The 18723-nt window shown below is 45.7% G+C and overlaps 1 protein-coding gene across 1 annotated transcript; it reads right to left on the bottom strand.

The window, feature by feature from the left end:
* Positions 1 to 1136: 1136 nt before the first annotated feature.
* On the bottom strand, positions 1137 to 16329 carry PCDH12 (protocadherin 12). Its single transcript, XM_086931343.1, has 4 exons — positions 13061 to 16329; positions 8018 to 8109; positions 7001 to 7155; positions 1137 to 3040 (listed from the first exon to the last, which is right to left on the bottom strand). The coding sequence occupies exons 1-4, from the start codon at positions 16001 to 16003 to the stop codon at positions 2592 to 2594; spliced, it is 3639 nt and encodes a 1212-aa protein (XP_086787469.1). The 5' UTR covers positions 16004 to 16329; the 3' UTR covers positions 1137 to 2591.
* Positions 16330 to 18723: the final 2394 nt, after the last annotated feature.

The following is an 18723-nucleotide window of genomic DNA, read 5'->3' as shown; positions in this document are numbered from 1 at the left end:
CCGCCTTTGCATTCGGCATCTTACATTTAGAAGTGCCCTTCACAGGCCTTTTTACAAATCTTTGGGCCCCGTCACTTATTCTTTTACAAAGCAAGCACTGGGTACTGTCTACAATATGTCTTTTCAACCCATAGGTGAGACCTAAAATGTATAGGTTTGTGAATATAACATGCATGGAAGAGATAAAGAATTAAATGTGTGATGACGGAGTGTATTTTCCAATATAAACTAGTCCCCCTTATATTCCAGTGGAGGTAGAAGGAGACACCCAAACAGCCAACAGAAGGAAGGTGAGACTAAAATATTCGTTCGGTCTGATCCAAGATGTGATTCATAGTGACTCAAACCAATAATTAAAGGCTTATGAGCCAAGGAAACCAATAGCCAAAAGGGGCTGAACCAAAGCCCTTTCGACTACTTATAGAATAAAATATGTACGACCTGAATGGCATAAGCACCATTTCAAATCAAACCTAAGATAGGAGCCCCCATAGCCTGTTTGGTAATAACAAAAAACAGCTGTATGTGGAGGGCAGAGTCCCTCATACACTTGGACCCCAATGTCAGTGCACTTGCTGCCCCATTGGTACATGTTCCCCAGGGTTGTCAGTCTTACTCCGTGTCCCAGAGACAAGGGGTTCACTGTACTTAAAAGCATCATTAGATTCAGTACATTGTGTGTAGTCAACGCAGAGAGGCTTGGCGTCTTTAGATCCCTCTTGTAATTCTAGCAGTTGTAGGGCAAGCAGGGAAGCATCTACCGCCACTGTACCTGTCAGGTGTAGGTTTGCAAGATGGCTGAATGTCACCGGGTCACTGTTTTTCCAGTTCTTGTGACATGGGGTCATCTGTTAACCTTAGCTATGTAGCCACATGATGCTAGAAAGCCCCAAAATGTACCAGACTGTAGCTCCGTTTTGCATTGCACCTTCATGCCAAAGCACCCCATTGCTCATTGTGTGCTCTAACCAAGATAACAGGGTGGGGGTTTAGAAGCCAAAGTACAATAGAGTCACACAAACAAGAAAGAACCTTATTGTTGCTCGTCCCCCTAAATCTGACACTAGGGGGGAGGGGCGATGCTTCTTTGTTGTAAAAGAGAGTGAGTATAACGGCAGAAAAAAATGGACACCACATGAGCAATACTGTTTTATCAACAGGTTATTCAAACATTACCCATGAGAACCCAAGAGCTTCACAAATGTTAATCCAAACTGCAGAAGTGTAAGCAAACCGCGCCATAAAGTCAAGAGATAAATAACCATTAAGTAGAAGTTTAGATGGCACACCGTGAGCATGCGGTGTGTACAAAGTCTTGCAGAGAGTGTGAGGTTTGTAATACAGTAGGAGGGGAAACAGGTGCATATTGAGAACATAATCGCGCCCATGTTATGATCCGTTTGGCAATCTCCGATGAAGGTTTTTTTTAATGTTCGATAAGGAGTACCTGAAGCAAACACTGTGTTCTGAAGTAAGGCCACTGTGGCTGCCACCATCTTTATGGACCCACGGGCTTCCTTCTTTTCAAGAGGCCTTTCTTCTATTTACATGCAGAGACACTGGTTTTGTGGGGCGGTCTCACCACCCATGTAGACATTTGATCGACTATTGAGTTCCATAGGGCAGGAACCCACGAGCTCCACCACAACTCCTTGTCTCGCCGCTAGTTTACTACTCTGACCCGATCTGCCCCAACCTCTTTCACTGGAGCAGCAAGCATAAAAATACCCATGTGCACCTGGAATGAAGGGACAAGCAGTGGTTTGGGTCTTGATGTTCAAGTAGGCCCATGGTCTTCCACCCTACAAGTAGCACCTGTGTATAGCATTGGGTCGTGAGGGCAGGGAGGCACTGTGAGGTGACTAGCACCCAATCCCACTATTAGCACCATTGAAGACATTAATTTACGCCCTGCCCTGCTTCAACCAATAACAGTTCACACCGTTGTAGTGAAAGTAAGACAGTCTCCGTGTATGTCCATTAGAGAGCTTTCCTATCACGGTACATCGGACACCATGAAAACCTGGACATGTGCTTGTGGTCTCCAAACAGTCCATCGTGCACAGACTAATTCACCAGTGTCCTCCTTTACTCACTTTTAAATATCCGCTTACAGAATATTGGGTGAACGTAGACTTGTCTGTAGCACAATGCAAGAGTCGATATTGCCTGCAGACTACCCACTCTTAAAGTCTCATACTCAACTAGATCTAACAGGCTGACCCAACCTGCACCTACTCCTCTTTAACATAGCACCACAGGGCCCAAATAGTCTAGATCTGAGCAAAGTACAGATTTCTCTCAGAAGGACGCAAGAACCTCTTTCGCCCCAGACCAGCACGGTCTTCCATCATGACCTGTGGTTCTTGAATGCCTTTTGTACTGGAAGATACAGATCTCCTCAATTTTTTTCAGATCTAGACAATCATTGGGTCTCTAGTCCTGCTTTGCAAAGCACTTTTGCTTCAGGAGCACAGTCCATGGGGCTCAAGTTCAAAGCCACAAATGAAGAACAGTCCTCTCTCAAGCGGACATAATGGCAGGTGGTGTCACCTGACTTTCATCGTCACTGGCTAACAGTGGCCAACGTTTCATTCAGATGTCCACTCTGGCACCTCAGTCCTGCTTGGGCTACGCAGAGGCTCTCCGGGCTCCCCCAACTCGTTTTCCACCACCATGCCATTGCCAATGTCTAGCCCAAGGGTCCTGCTGCAGGCAGAAAGCCTCAGCAGCACCTCTGAGGCCGTGGCAGCGTGGGACTCTGCCTTCTGTGTCAGAAGCATCTCAAAAAGGGAGTTCATCTCCGACAGAAAGTTGCCCGTCAGCTTGGGGTCATCACCATGTTCGGTCTCAGCTTTACCAAATGTGAGGAAGGTTTTTAGTTCATCTTTCTCTGCACTGGTCGCCAAGGCAGGCTCGTTCTCAGGGATGCTGGCAGAGGCTGGAGTGAAGAGGTTCTCCTTGTAGTCCGCAGACAGTGGGAGAGAGAGTCTCGCCATCCACGTGTGGTCCGTCTCTCCAAGAGGATCCGCCTCATATCCTGGCAGAGGGGTCACAGGGGACAAAAACAAATACAGATCAGCAATTATTGACTAATGTATGGCCTGACACAGAAACAAGGGAACAGTAGTGCTGGATCGACAAGAAAAAGCAATATATGAGTAAAAAGCAGAGTACTAAGTAGACTGGATAGTCCTGGTCATTGGTAAAATAATATTTCAGAATGTCGACTACAACAATAGCGCCCTACAAAAATATCATTGCCAAAATATCCACTACCACAATATCATGAAGGTAAGTACATAATACAATTCTTTACGCCATATATGTTCCTTATGATATAGATTTACTACTTTTGCCTCTGCATATATGTTCCTTGATGAAATTATCAAAGTACATACACGAGGAGCTAAATATAGTGAATCTAGACTTACCTATAAATACTAACCTTCACAGTATTTTGTATTGTATTGTCACCAGACTACACCCTTCATTTTTAATGTAGGTATTATTTCATTTTCAGTGTGATGTCCAGCACAACTGACACTTGAACAACAAGAGCACGGGATACCACATTACATTGCAGCCAGCAAGAAATATATTTGTATATAAATGTTAGTTAGAGCATTACTAGTACCATATAAAAAGTTACCAAAGCCCCGCATGTATGTGCCAAGCTTACCAAACTACAGGAGTGCCAAAATAGTTCAATATTTTATACCATGCCATGCTGTACAAGCCATCGGTTTCATCTATTTCGCAGGTCTACCTCTGTCTTCCAAAATCCTAGTATTTAGGGGACTTGGGTCTTCTATCTCTCTCCGTCTCCACATGGGGAGGCCCCCTTATACCTCCAAACCAGTACCTGGTGTATTGTGCTTGAGCAACATAATAATAAAGTTTAATATCTGTGGCCGCCATGCCCCCCTCTTCATAAGGGAAGGAAAGTGTTTTTTAGCTTATATAATTCCTATTTGTGAAGTGCAAACAAATCACCCCCTTAAGGGTTTCAATGTGCTGGGGGCTGTTGGGGAGATTAAGTGAGCTATTGCCCAGAGTCACATGATTCTGAGCTTAGCTGGTGCCGGGGATCGAACTGTGACCGCTGTGCTCTGGAGTCAGATGCTCTGGCCACTGCGCCACACCTGCCTCATATCTTAGCCTGAGTTGTTTCCCTACCCAAATTAGTTCTGGCGATATTGATTTTAATTGATTAATTAGATAAGCGGGCAGTGGAAGGGGGATATTACAGAAGAGGTGCAACTTCTTGGTGGTAGTATCATCTTAATTAGTGCAATACGACATTCTATAGGCAGGGTAAACCACATCGATCTATGTGCCGTATTTTGTTTTAAGGAGAATGTTTTCCCATAGTTTTAACGCAGTACTACTTTGGGATCCCTATGGACCATAATCCCAGAATATCGTGTAGGATCCTCCCTCTAAACCCATGGATAGTCTGGCGGTGGTTCTTGTGTGCCTGTTGTCAGAGGAAATATTTCAGATTTATTTCACTTTATATGTAACTCGGATATTCTGCCTTAGGTCACCGATGACAGGTTGCCATCAGGGTACTTGACATACAATAGGATACCGTCTACAAAGAGAGAAATACATATACTGTGTCCGCCCATAGGGATACCTCTTTTGTATGATATTCATGGATGATGCACAAGGGTGGCCTTCAGGCAATCCTGTTTTCCAACAGCAATATGCATGGGGAGACTAGCACCTTATACTTACAAGGCGAAATAGAAAGCAACATGTCTAGTGTTGTAGAGTGAAAAACCAGGAATGTCTGAGAGCCCCTCTGTTATTCTCACGAGACACGCTTACATTGTGGTGGTGGCCTCAACATGCTGAGAGGCTTGCGAACCACTATGGCAAAGCATCTGAAAGACCAAGGAACTTGCAGGTCAGTTGAATCAGCACTCCCAAACAAATACGTTTTACGCCTGCGGTTAAATAGGTGGAGAGTATCAAAGACTAGGATAGGGGTATTCCCTTGATGCACCAAGAGAAAAAGTATGAACATCCAATTTAGCTTGTCTTACCTTTGGAGCCTCGTATCTTTTAAATGGTTTTGATGAAAAGGTGGCCTCCAAGCAAGAGAGAGCATCTTGACTGAGGGCTCTTCTTAGCCAGTGTCTACCATTTAAGACCCCAGAGAGAACACAAAGAAGCATTTTGCACTCTCTGAAGTGTTGCTCATAGGAGTACCTATTTACAGAGTTGAAGCGAGAGATTATCTCTGCCAGCACCACTTGAAGTTTCTGGAGGAAGCTTAAAAACTTAAACAAAATCCTTCGTATAGGTGATAAAAACCAATGCTCACAAGTATAGAAGTTGTTTTTTTATAGCTATGCCCTGGTCCTTCACGAATTCTCATGTTTTTCACATTGGAAGAGGGTCTCAGGTCAGGTTTCCTTATTTATTTTATTGATGTATTTATTTGTTTTCATATATTTAGTTCACTGGTTCTCCCCGAAGGGATATCCTCTTGCTAGGGCTGACATACAAAATGTTGTTGTTAGAAGGGAAGCCTTATTTCCAGGTAAATGATGGACTACTTTTCATACAGAAAAGTTTTTAGCCTCTTGTGGAATGGGAGAAGCTTGGCCCTCGTCAGAAGGACACGGCAGCATGCACCACCCACTGCACCTGCCAGCGCTTCTAATTACAGTACCAACACAACTATAACCACCACAATCCTACAAGTGTGACAATTAAGACTATTTAAGGCCTCCAAAGCTATAAGAATGGCTTGGGTGACACATATTAGTGATTGCTAATATATGTCAAATTAAGAAACAGCTGTCATTCTCATACCCAAATGTGGCAGACTGTCACAGGTGACGGTGCTAAGAATTAAGTGCTGGTGCCAAACAACGGAGACCACCAGGTCAAATTAAGCACTGCTTGGAGATCTTCCTCAAATAAGGTTGAAGACTGTTCCAATGAGTACCTGCCAAGAGGGGAAAGGAGTGACCCCCTTATCCGGGCTCGGGTACTTTGATTCTGCACATGAGACTTTGAGCTGATAGGTGAACGATTCCTAGTCATGATGTATCTCCAGACCTTATTTCTGAGAACCAGAACGCTCGTGCCATAAACAGCCCTGTGAGTATGACAGAGTAGTTCAAACAACACCCACTTCTTCACCGATAGCCAGTGAAGCTTGTCCAGACTGACAGGGGCACAGTCCCTAAAGGAGCCACCAGGAATCAGTCATGCAGCAGTGTTTTGAATGCTCTGCAGCTTGGAAACCAGATAATCAACCTTTCCAACATATAGTGAATTGTCATAATCCAGACGACTGATTACCAGAGCCTTCACAATAGTCTTCCTGCAGCTATGGGGCATCCATTTGAAGATATTGCAGATCATCCTCAGTACGTCAAAGCAGACTCCACAAATCACATTAATCTGGTCGCTCATAGATAAGAGTTTCGTTGATAATGACGCCTCAGCAGATTTGGCAGGTGTAAGGCGGTGCCCAGTGAACTGGGCTTCCAGGTGTTATTCAAAACTGAGTTTGCTTTTCCAAACAAGATGACCTCTTTTTTTGTCCTCATTTAACTTTAGGCAGTGTTTATGAACCCAGCGACACCTCCGACAAGCAGCCCACTCGTTTGGCCTTACAGGTGTCCACATTATTCCCAAAAGAAATAATAACTTGTGTGTCATCAGCATATGATTTGATGTCTAGTCCCCTATCTGTCATCTATGCCAGCTGGTGGGGGAGAGTCATAATTTAAGGTTTACCATGGTGTTCCATTAGATGATTCACATACACCTGTCTGTCAATTTCCATGTAAAGTGAACCAGCTTTGTGACGTGAAACAATTTGGCGTCAATGTGTAACGATATAGGAGCACCTTGCCTACATGACCAAGAGTCCCACTGTCCCTTGTATGGCCAGGTCCCTAGTGACATGAAGTCCTTCCTCGGTTTCTCAGATGCTAGGCTTCAGGGCAGGCCTGATCAGTTTGATACTCACCAGCCTCAGGATCCAAGAAGCTCTCCAGGCCATCCTCCAGGAGCATATGAGAAGCAGCCAGGTCTCCGCCAACCTCTGACTCCAAGTCTCCAGCCTCACTCTCACCATGCCCGCTGTCTTTTGTGCTCATCCAGTCTGCCTCCTGTGTTGCACTCCTGTTAGAAAAAGCAAACCAAATCCCGTGACTTTGGATGAAGCAGACCTTGTTATCCTGCTATTTAGCGGCCACCAGAGCAACCTTCCCTCCACCTGTACAAGAACATGTTGCCACTCAGGAGCCACAAAGATACCAAATCACCCTATGTCATGAGTGACACCTTCAGATAGTCCTTGCTTTTTATCCACAGACTGGAAGCCCATACAAACTCCCAAGAGCTGCTGGCTAAAACGACAGGGCCAATTGTCACACTAGACCTAGCAGGTGTGTTTGTAGAGCTCATGTGGACTTGCCAGGAATCCAACCTGTGACCACCAGGTCAAAGACAGATCCCTGCTGTGGATTCACCAGTCCACCTTCCAGACCCCGCAGCTGTGCTAGCCAACTTAATGCAACCCATTAATAAGCACACATATGAGGCTTGTCCGTTGACCATGTATTCCTTGGAAAGCATTTGCTTGTGATTGCTGGATCTGGCAAAGCTGGATCTGAGGCCCGAAGCAGCCAAAAGAGCACAGGGCAAGAGCCCATGGACCCCACATCAGATGTACTTATCCTTTAGCAAAGTCTGAGGCTACCAGATCACCCCGTGTCAACATACCCTTTATTTATCAGACCTGAACTTTCGAAAGACAAGTCAGTGCCTTCTGGCATCTGTTTTGTGTATGGTTAACTGAGGCAATTGGATTAGCACACCTGACACCAATGTGGCATGAATCCATCTGAGAACCCTACTCAGGATGCAGGGCGCTCCCAGTCCAGCGTTCACCTAAACACTTCAGCAATTAATAATTTAAACCCACCACCGTACTGGTACATGGAGTCCTACTGACTCCAGTATGGTTGGCTTTGTTTCTCACCTTGGACTCCGCGTTGTATACTTGTTGCCCCGATGGTTGGGCTTGGGGTGCACCTGGCCCTGGTGCAGGAGGGATAGCAGCTGGGAGATTTGCTATAAAACAAAGGGAATAAAACACAGTATTAGGAGATTGCTCTAATGAAAGTTATATTTTAAAAGAAAATGGTTTGGAAATGCAGGCCCTGCATTTACCATAAAACAAGGAGAATCATGACTTCTTGAAGGGCCTCAGAGACCCTCTCAGCAGACATGCAAGTGAAACAGTACAAGCACCTTTGAATGTATGTGTGACCATAGATGCGTGTGTATTCAATCTAAGGGCTTCCACGGCCTTGTGGCTTTGCAGCTGAATTGCTCACTTGCGGATGGAGTGAAACGTAACCAATCATATTATTGAAATGGATGCAACTTTCAACTTCCTATCAAGACCCAAATTGCAAGATATTTGCAATGGCAACCCTGCAGCCAGAAGCGCAGACATTGCTGGCTTGTGGGTTTTGTAGTTGAACAAATGCTCGCTACTTGGATGCCTTGCTCTGTTTTAAAGGTACAGTGCGAATCACTAATCGTCCTTGCACGTTCATTTGTTTTACTTTGCTGTCATGAAACAATGCTGGTCGATTTTTGCTATTTTGTTAAGAGTAAAAACGTGCTTAGAAGCTTTCATAAAGATGCCGCAGGAATACTTGTCCTTTCTCAGAAGTATTCCCCATGCAGTATTTCCCTTTGTCTGCCTTCGAAGTTGAGCACTTTCAATGCAAACTGTATCTTCTTCCTCCTTATAACACCGTTCTTGGTGGGTGCAGCTTAACTCTGCTTATAGAGTCTGTTCAGGAAGGGACTCTACTGCTGCCTTATGAGTTGTTGTAGCCTTAGATGTTGTTTCATTATAGGATTTTTTTATAGGGCCGGCAGGGGTAACAAAAATAAAATTGCCAAACAGCAAACACTTCTCAAGGGGCCATCCTATTGGCTTTTCCAGTGCTTGTTGAATTTTATTCCAGACTTGGCCCCTCACACCCTTACAATAGTTTTTCTGTGAACTTCTTTATGTTAGCTCTGAATCCCACTTCTGCTCCTTCCCACAAAAACACTATACTATTTTTCATACCCCTTTTTCTGAACTATGCTCTCTGACTTTACCACATTTATTCTCCAGAGTTATTCAAATCTCTCTCTCTCTCTCTGTTTCTCTCTCTCTCTCTCTTTCTCTCTCTTTCCCTTTCCCTGTCTGTCTCTCTCTCTTTCTCTTTATGTTTCTCTCTCTCTCGCTCTCTTAATCTTTCTCTCTCTTGCTCTCTCTTTTCTTTCTTTCTCTTTATCTCTCTCTCTTGCTGTCTTTCTCTCTCACTCTCTCTTTTTCTCTCCCTCTCGCTCTCTCTTTCCCTCTCCCTATCGCTCGCTCTTTCTCTCTCTCTCTTTCCCTTTCTCTCTCTCTCTTTCTCTGTCTCTCTCTCACTCGCTCTCTCTCTCTTTTTCACTCTCTTTCTCCCTTTCTCTCTCTCTTGCACTCTCTCTTTCTCTCACTCTCTCTTTCTTTCCCTTTCTCTCTCTCTCTTTCTCTGTCGCTCTCTCACTCGCTCTCTCTCTTTTTATCTCTCTTTCTCTCCTTCTCGCTCACTCTCACTTTTTTTCTCTCTCTCTTTCCCTTTCTCTTTATCTCTTTCTCTCTCTTGCTCTCTCTCTTTTTCTCTCTCTTTCTCTCTCTTTCTTTCTCTCCCTCTCTCTCTCTTTCTCTCTCTTTCTCTCCCTCTCTCTCTCTCTTTCTCTCTTTTTCTCTCCCTCTCGCTCTCTCTTTCCCTTTATCTCTCTCTTTCTATTTCTCTCTCCCACTCGCTGTCTCTCTTTTTCTCTCTCGCTCGCTCTCTCTTTTTCTCTTTCTCTCTCTCTCTCTCTTTCTCTCTTTCCCTTTCTCTCTCTATCTCTCTCTGTTTCCCTTTCTCTCTTTCTCTTTCTCTCTCTTTTTCTCTCTCTCTCACTCCCTCTCCCTCTCGCTCTCTCTTTCTCTCTCTCTCTTTCCCTTTCTTTCTCTCTCTTTCTCTGTCTCTCTCTCGCTCGCTCTCTCTCTCCCTTTCTCTCTCTCTTGCACTCTCTCTTTTTCTCTATCTTTCTCTCCCTCTCACTCTCTTTCCCTCTCTCTCTCTTTCTATTTCTCTCTCCCACTCGCTGTCTCTCTTTTTCTCTCTCGCTCGCTCTCTCTTTTTCTCTTTCTCTCTCTCTCTCTGTCTTTCTCTCTCTCTCTCTTGCTCTTTCTTTTTCTCTCTTTCCCTCTCTCTCTCTCTCTCTCTCTCTCTCTCTCTCTCTCTCTCTCTCTCTCTCTTTTTCTCTCTCTCTCTCCCATGTAATATATCAGTGGCTCTGTCACACCCATCCACGCTATTGCAAATATTGTCCGTGGGCATCCCAGCAAACTTTCAGTGAGAGCAGCGCCAGAGCGGCGACGGAGCCTGAGTTGGCCCCGAGAGCCAAATACTCGATATGGCATCAAAAGAACTGTTATTATTTAACGTAAGGTTTTTTTTCAGTTCAAGTTTTTGAATTTACTCCATTAGCTGACATAACATTCAGCGCCGGGACACTCTGCTAGAGTAGCTGAGCGCTGCCTACGATATCATAACATAACTGCATTGAGTGCAATTTTTTTTAAATGTATTTCTAAACATATTCTCGTAAATATTCAAGAAAGAGTACCCTCCCCCAGAATGCACTGACAATATTGCCATGAGTGAGCTGTGAGTGATGTGCACTAGATACATGACCGATATTGTCGTTATCATATCCGGGGCAAGGTTATGGTTTTTAAAACCATATACGAGTGAAGAATTGGTTTTTCTACCGTTCTTCTTCAAAATAGACGCAAGACGCCATATTTCCCTAAACATAGATGCAAGTGTCCAGTGGCCCCCTTTCTGCGAGATAGTGATACCAAGCTGGTGACAAGGCTCTGTGGGCTGAGCGCTGGCAGCAGATTTCTTTATTTGGTCTGTAAAGCTAGTAGGGCCGACTCAGACTTTCATCCTTATTAGCACTATTCAACGAGTAGCACTGAGTTGGGTAATAATTTTATGGAAGAGATAATACGATTTTCGGTGTGACTGATTTAATTAATTTTAATGCATCAAGTCCTATAAACATTGCAAACGGGTCCAAATAATGCCGTAGTTCAGCCAGTTAGGCGAGTTAGAAAGTATTAGAGAGACGCCAAAGTTAATAAGCATTGAGCAAAGGCAATAGCTCCGGTCTTGGCAAGCTGGTATGATTTCTTTTTTATTGCAAGCAAATGCCAAAAAAAAAAAAAAAAAGAAAACATTGCTACATGTAAATGTGGCATCAAAATGCTTGCAATAAAAATATTAAACATCAAATTTTATTTAAATTAATAGTGCAGGGGCATCCTAGAAACAGGTATACTTAGAATAGATATAAAAACCCCTTTTTAGTTTAAATAACCATTATGGGAAAATATGATTGTTACTGGCAGAAAGGAAATGTACTATTGCCATTGAATTAATGTAATTTAACACATAATTTAAATACATAATGATGACCTAAAAATGTTAACAAACATAAACAAAAAAAGCATTGAAAAGTAAAGTATTGCTCACAAGACCTGGCATTGAATTTAACTTCTTTTAAGGTGGATATTTACATGTTATCTAGCAAAATGGCGTCACTTCCTGGTTGAAGTGTTGGCAGCCAATCAGAGGTCTGCAGATCTCCTCATGAGCTCCTTATTATTTGTGAAAGCTTGCGATCGCAGATAAACAAATTTGCATTTTCTTCAGTTTCTCACACTGAGCGGATTTACACCAAATAACTGAAAGCCTGATCTGCGTAACCAATTCTACCTTTCTGCCAAATTCGGTGCAATTCCGTCCAGTGCCTAGGATGCAGACGGCTAGTGGCATACGCCATACATAATGGCTTTGCCAATGGTAATTTAATTACAGGAGGCTAACAAGACAGATGTTTGCAATTGGAGGCAGATTGAGGGAGCAGAAACTGGTATGGAAGTTTGCAGTGGGAGAAGTAAACACTGGTAGGCTGTGGGAGAAGCTCCTAGTGGTAGGTGGTTGACTAGCTACAACTATTGGGCAGTGTGAGAAGCGTGCAGTGCCAGGTAGTGTGTGAAGGAGGTACTTGTGGGCAGCCCTAGCATCATACAGTGAGAAGCAGTGTGGGAAGCAGACACTCGGGGACAGTGAGAAGCTTAGCTTGGCGTAAGAGGGAAAGTTAGAAACCGACAGTTGTCAACAGTGAGAACCTTGCAGAGTGCAAGCACCAAACACACATGGGAAGTGGGTGAAGCTTGCAGTGGTAGGCAGCGTGAGAAGCAGATATGACTGGTCAGTACGAGTTTTATTTATAAGCACCATGAGAAGCTTGCAACTGTAAGTGGTGTGAGAACATTGATGTGGCGCTTGCAGTGCTAGGCACTGACCGAAGTGCGTGCTGTTCATAGCAGTAGGCTGTAGACACTCTTAGGGAGTGTGAGAAGTAGGCACAGATGGACAGTGAATTGGATGCTTGCAGTGTGAGTAGTGGTGGAGCAGAGGTACAGTGAGAAGCTTGCAGTGGGAGAAGCAGACACTGGTGGCAGTGACAGTAACAGAAGCTTATAGTAGTAATCAGTCTGGGAAGGAGCCACTGTTAGGTAGTGTGAGAATCTTGCAGTGCTAGGCATTGTATTAAGTGGACACTTGTGGCAGTGAGTTAATAGCTGGCAGTGTACGAAGCAGACATTTATGGTCAGGGAGAAGCTTGCAGTGGGATAAGCAAACACTGCTTTGCAGTGAGTGGAGCTTGCAGTGAAAGGCAATGTGAGAAACCGCCACTGTGGGTAGTTCATTGGGATAGGCCGTGTGAGAGGCAGAAAGTCGTCAATAGTGTTAGAAGCAGACCCTGTCGCTAAAAAGCTGTGAATTCATGCATTGAGCTTGAGCCCGGCTGTTACATAGCCGCCAGTAGCCTCTGCAGTATCAGGACCTTCCATACAACATTCATCCACTCATTGTCTCCACTCCATTGTCTACACAGGTCTTACCTGGACATGAGGGGAGTCCATCGTCAGCTCCACGCGGTCCCGCTCAGCCAGGGCTGCCATGGACAGCCGCACTAGACTCCTCAGGATCTGCTGGCGGGGGTCTTTCTCTGACTTAGACCTGGTGTCTGCATTCTTCTGCCTCCTCAGAGTGGCCCCAGATCCTGGGCCGAAGGCCTCCACATCCGTGATAGCTTGTTGCGGGCTGCCATCGCCTTCCAGTCTGACCTGGGGGCTGCCCGGGTTGGTCAGAATTTTAGGCGAGGTTTTTGCCGCCTCCTGCACCAGGTTCTCCCTGGAGGCACTCCGTTGTCTCTGATACTGAAGAGTTCGGTAGGCTGAGGTAGACCAACTGAAGGGGTCCGCATTCTCCTGGTTGCCTTCCAAAGCTTCCTGGTTGACTTGGTTCCGAAGAGTCCGGTATAATGTGGGCGTTAGGTGGAATGGGGCCTGCAGAGGGGAGTCCCCGGGTCCTTCCACATCAGTTGCCCGCGCCAGAGCCTCAGCACCGGAAGTAGACTCTCCACCATTGGTCTGTTCTTCCTGCTTGCTTCTGAGAGCGGGCACCAAGAGGATGTCTGTTTTCTGGATTTGCCGCTGCGGCCTCCTAGGTTGCTGCCGATAAGATGACTCTGCCTCCCGGCAGTTGTAGGCTCGGTTCTCCTTCCTGTCAGTCCTGCATATGGACATGAGTAACACTAGTATCAGAAGAAAGACTGCCAGCAGCACGGCAAGACAAATGACGGTCACTACAGAAGGACTGAGCTTCCCAGACTCCGCAGAGTTTCTCAAGTGGTCCAGATGGTTGCTGAAGATGAATGTTAAAAGTGCCTTGGTGTGAAGCGGTGGATCCCCTTGGTCGCTAACCATAATTTCTAGCTCCCAGGAACTGCCAATGAGGCTGCTGGCATTGCTGATGTTGAGATACACTAACCCTAAATGCTTATCCATTGCAAACAAATTGCCCTCGTTCCCCTTCAGGATGTAATAGACCAAGTCACTATTCAAGCCGGAATCAGCGTCATTGGCAATGATGTTCAGAATTGGGTAGCTGTTCGAAAAGGCAATGGCAGACGGAGTCACTGGATAACCCAGCACAGTGGCGACAGTTGTGAGGTAGCCCACTCTGCCAGGGCCTGACTTCTCCAGAGAGGTCAGCAGGAGGCCAGAATCTGGGTTAACCATAATGGTGACACTGGCCTTGCCACTCTTCAGTGCTGGTTGCACAATCACCGGATGGTTGTCATTTTCATCCCAAATGTTGACTGTCAATGGCACAGTTGAGGATAGACTCGGTTGACCACCATCTTCGGCACAAACTGTGAATTCTAGCTTAGCTCCTCTTTCAAAGTCGAGGGGTTCAAGTGCAAAGATTTCACCTGTGTTGGGATCCACATAGATCCACCGGGACACATGACTGCCCCAAATAAGAGAGTCTACAATACTGTAGGTGATTCTCCCATTATGTCCAACATCAGCGTCATGGGCTGTCACCGTGAGGAGCTGGGTGAGGCGCGGGTTATTCTCTGCGATTGAGACCTGATATCCCATCTTATCGAACAATGGGGGGTTGTCATTGGCATCACTAATATGGATGGTCAAGTCTTTCATCTTCTTGAAAGGTGGTTCGCCTTTGTCTTGGGCATGAACAGTCAGATTGTATTCTGCCCAACGCTCTCTATCTAAAGTGGTGTTGGTCAACAGAATGTAGCTGTTTCCATTTGTCCTTTTCAACCGGAAATGTCCTTGGTCCTGCTGCAGTTTGCAGTCCACCTGGCCATTTTCCCCTGCATCTGGATCGCTCGCTGTTATCAAGGCCACAAAGCTGTCCTTTGGGAGTGCCTCAGACACCAGCGGGACATGGGAATTCTGTGAAGCCCATGTGACATGGATCTGTGGGCCATTGTCGTTCACATCCAGGACCTTGATTAGGACTTTGCAGTGGGCAGGGATGGGGTTTGGGCCCAAGTCCCGGGCTTGCACGTCCACCTCATAAATGCGCCTGCCCTCATAGTCCAGCGGCCCATCAAGCATGAGACTGCCAGTCTTTGGGTCCAGTCTGAAGGTGTCGAGCACCTCTGGAGGGACGTGCTTGCTGAAAGAATATTCCACTTCTCCGTTGGGACCTTGGTCGGGATCAGTGGCAGTGAGGTTGATCAGGAATGTCCCAGGCATGGTGTCTTCCGCGATTTCCACAGACAGAGAGCTTTCTGCAAACACTGGGCTGTTGTCGTTGGAGTCCAGCACATTTATTCTGATAAGACTTGTACCTGATTTCGATGGAAGGCCATGATCCAAAGCGGTTAAGACCAACTCGAATGAAGATTGAAACTCACGGTCCAGTTCCTTCACCACCACGAGCTCGGCATGCTTGGTGCTGTCCGAACCCGAGATAACATCCAAGGCAAAGTGCTCACTGGGAGACAAAGAGTAGTCTTGCAAGGCATTGCTTCCGCTGTCAGGGTCCCAGGCTCGGTCCAAGGGGATCCTAGTGCGCAAGGAAGCGCTCTCGGAGATCTCCAACTCCAGCTCAGCCTTTGGAAACTGGGGTTGGTGGTCATTGACATCCAAGACTTCCAAGTCCACGTGGATCAGCGCCAAGACTTTTGTCGCCAGGACGTCGAAGGAGACCAGGCAGGAGTGCTGCATCTGGCAGAGCTGTTCCCTGTCCAAGCGGCCGGCGGTAGAGATGGACCCGTCTGTAGAACCCACTTGGACCAGGAGCGCCCCAGGCACCCGCATGAGTTTGAACTCTTCATCCGGCCCTTCCTCCCAGCCCAGGTCTCGGGGTAGGACACCAATCACCGTGCCCACAGGCACCTCTTCAAAAACGGTGTACCTGGCTTCAAAGGAGGTTCCCTCCTCGCATGTGACCAGCAGACACCACCAGGGCAGGAGCACCAAGGCAAATGCCTTCGGGGCCAAGGTTCTCAGCCTTAAAGTCATTGTCACTTGTTTGTCGGGTCAGTAAAATTCAAGTAAAACAACACACACCATTAGGATTGGAGAAAGCAGGTTGTCGAGTTTTAAAGAACTCCTCTCTGGTTTTCTCGAACTCAAATTTGGCTGCAGGTCTTGGCTTCAATAATCAATCTGCCTGGATCTGGGGCGCTAATGTGTGTCCATCCGACGGGTTCGCCTTGGAAGAGGCTGGGAGCAGGGAATGCGAGATGCTTTGTCCTCGTCGCCACAATGCCCATTCAGCGATCCTTGGAAGATATGGCCCCGGCTTCCCGTGCCTCTGGCAGCCGGGAGCAGGACTGCACACTCTGGAGATGACACACCATTGTGGGTTTGTGGAGGCAGGGAAAAACGTTCTATGTTAGGAAGTGGCACATGACGCATCGACCAATAGGGCTATATCAGGAGGCAGCTCTCTCAGGGAAACCCCACCTACGGGGTGGAAAGGAAGGAAGCGTTGGGACCTTTCAATGGAAGGGTAGGGGGGAGGGGGGGCGTGAGGGGGGTCAAACTCTCAGAAGGTGTGTGCGGATACCCAGGCGAGAAAGAGCGAGGGGTGGTGCGTATGTGTGTGTGTAAGTTTAAATTAATTGAAAGTGTATGGGAATGGAAATCCCACAAGAAATAGGTGTCTCTGTGTAACCAATGTGTGTGTGCGTGCAGCTGAGTGTGTGTCTGTATGCACATGGCAAGTGTGTGTGTGTATGTGTGTATAATTGTTAGGTTTGTGCATGTGGATACCTCATGCGACGTGTGAGTAAGTATGTGTCACGCATGAAAGTTGTGTGTGGCTAACTCATTAACAGTGTCTCCATCATGAGGGAGAGAGGTATGTATGCACGCCTGTCTCGTATTCTGTGTTCATTCACTTTTGAACGGTGACACCGTATATGGGAGGTAAGAACGTGCTGTAAGCCAGACCACCATGACACATTTCTAAAAGTAAACTTCAGTTCTTCGAAACTGCTTCGATCGGTGGTTAGGACCAGTAGACCAACGCGCTTCGCTTTTTTTCACAGAAATGCTGTATTCCCCAGGAAAATAATGATATTTAAAGAACCACTTATCTACACATATTCTTCATTTGTGAGAATTTCAACTTCTTATACGTTCAAATCAGTAAAGCACTCATTCTGCTTCGGCTACTAAATGACATGTTGTTCGATAGCCCTTACACTCTCACTGAGAGAGAGCTGAAGCCTCCTTTCTTCAGTGACTTCACTCTCTAAGCAGTCTGGTCACATGACGGATAGAGGTGAGACTTGTCATTAAGCCTGGAACCTGATGTCAGACTATGACATCACACTGCAATATCACCCCAGGACGTGAGAGCGCATCATGTCAGACTATGACGTCAGATAGCTATACAAATGAGGGAGTGAAAGAAATGTTTGGTGGCTCTGCCAACGTCCCAATGTATGCAAATTACACAACAGGTTATTGTTGTGACTAAGATACAAATGAAAAATGAAACAATCCCAATGTGGTCCGAAGCCTCAAAGAATCAGGATAGAGAAATGTCCTGAAACTGGAACCCTTATCCAAAAGGTGTGGCACACTGGGTTCCATACACACCAAAAATTAAAGCTTATTTGGGTGGGTGTTACCACTTCCGGGAACACTTAAATAATATGGATACATGAAATGAGATCCAAAAGGTAATAAAAGTTCAAATTCTCTAGTAGAACACTCGGGCTTGAATTTATTTGGAGTTCCTCTAAAAAAGATTACATTTATGTGTGTTGCTTAGGAGTGTAGTTTGTTCTGGAATCCTTTGTGAGTGTACATGTTTCAGTCAACCCTCAAGCGTCTGTGGCTCAGTAGCCTTCCTCAGGATTCGAATCCATGATATAAATACACCCTGTCTAGTAAGGTGCTAGAAACCGGCCACAGTGATAATGTCATGCACAATATACAATACATGCATACTTGCTATGTTGGTGGAAAGATTTTATTTCAGACTATTGATAACAAATATATCATCTTGCATAAATAGTACGTCTTAAATATCATTTAGAAACATTTTGCAACACTGGTTGTTGATTTTGTATTATTAACTTCAGTGGAGAGTTATTTCTGCAAATGATATAGTACTCAATATGTTTGTCGGACGATATTTTGTCCACGATACTACTCTGCCCCCATACCAATGACAGACTTGGACATCTCTCCAAGCGTCCGATGACAGACCTAGACATCTCTCCTAGAGGGTGACAGACTTAGATGCCCGTCCGAAAACCTGGCAAGAGGCTCAGACATCGTCCAGCAACTGGTTATTACATTGGTGCAGGAATCTGACATCAGAGGGTGACATCATTCTAGAACATGACATCAGTCAGTGACGTCAGACAATGGCATCAATCCACGAGCCTAACATCAGGCAGTGATTTCACTACAAAAGCAACACTCGCACTCTTTTTTCTTCCTAATTATAGAGACCCCTCTCTCACATACGCACACTATCCCCACGCGCACACTCACCCACCTCGTAGTCACGCAGGCACGCGCCCCCTCTCAACTTGTCACCGACCCACCTCGTTGTGTCTTACTGAAGCTAAACTGAATGGTGTAATGAACTCCACCTTACAAATCATAGTAAAGGAGACAAAACTGAAGTATTAAATAAAGCATTCTTAATTTGCTACTTTGCTAGAGTGTGGGCCAATAAGATTGCAAATGCTCCCCAGTTCAAACTGAAAGACCTC

Source organism: Lissotriton vulgaris, chromosome 7 (genome assembly GCF_964263255.1).
Source record: "Lissotriton vulgaris chromosome 7, aLisVul1.2, whole genome shotgun sequence".
Lineage (NCBI taxonomy): Eukaryota > Metazoa > Chordata > Amphibia > Caudata > Salamandridae > Lissotriton > Lissotriton vulgaris.
This window is presented reverse-complemented; position numbering and strand designations above follow the sequence as displayed.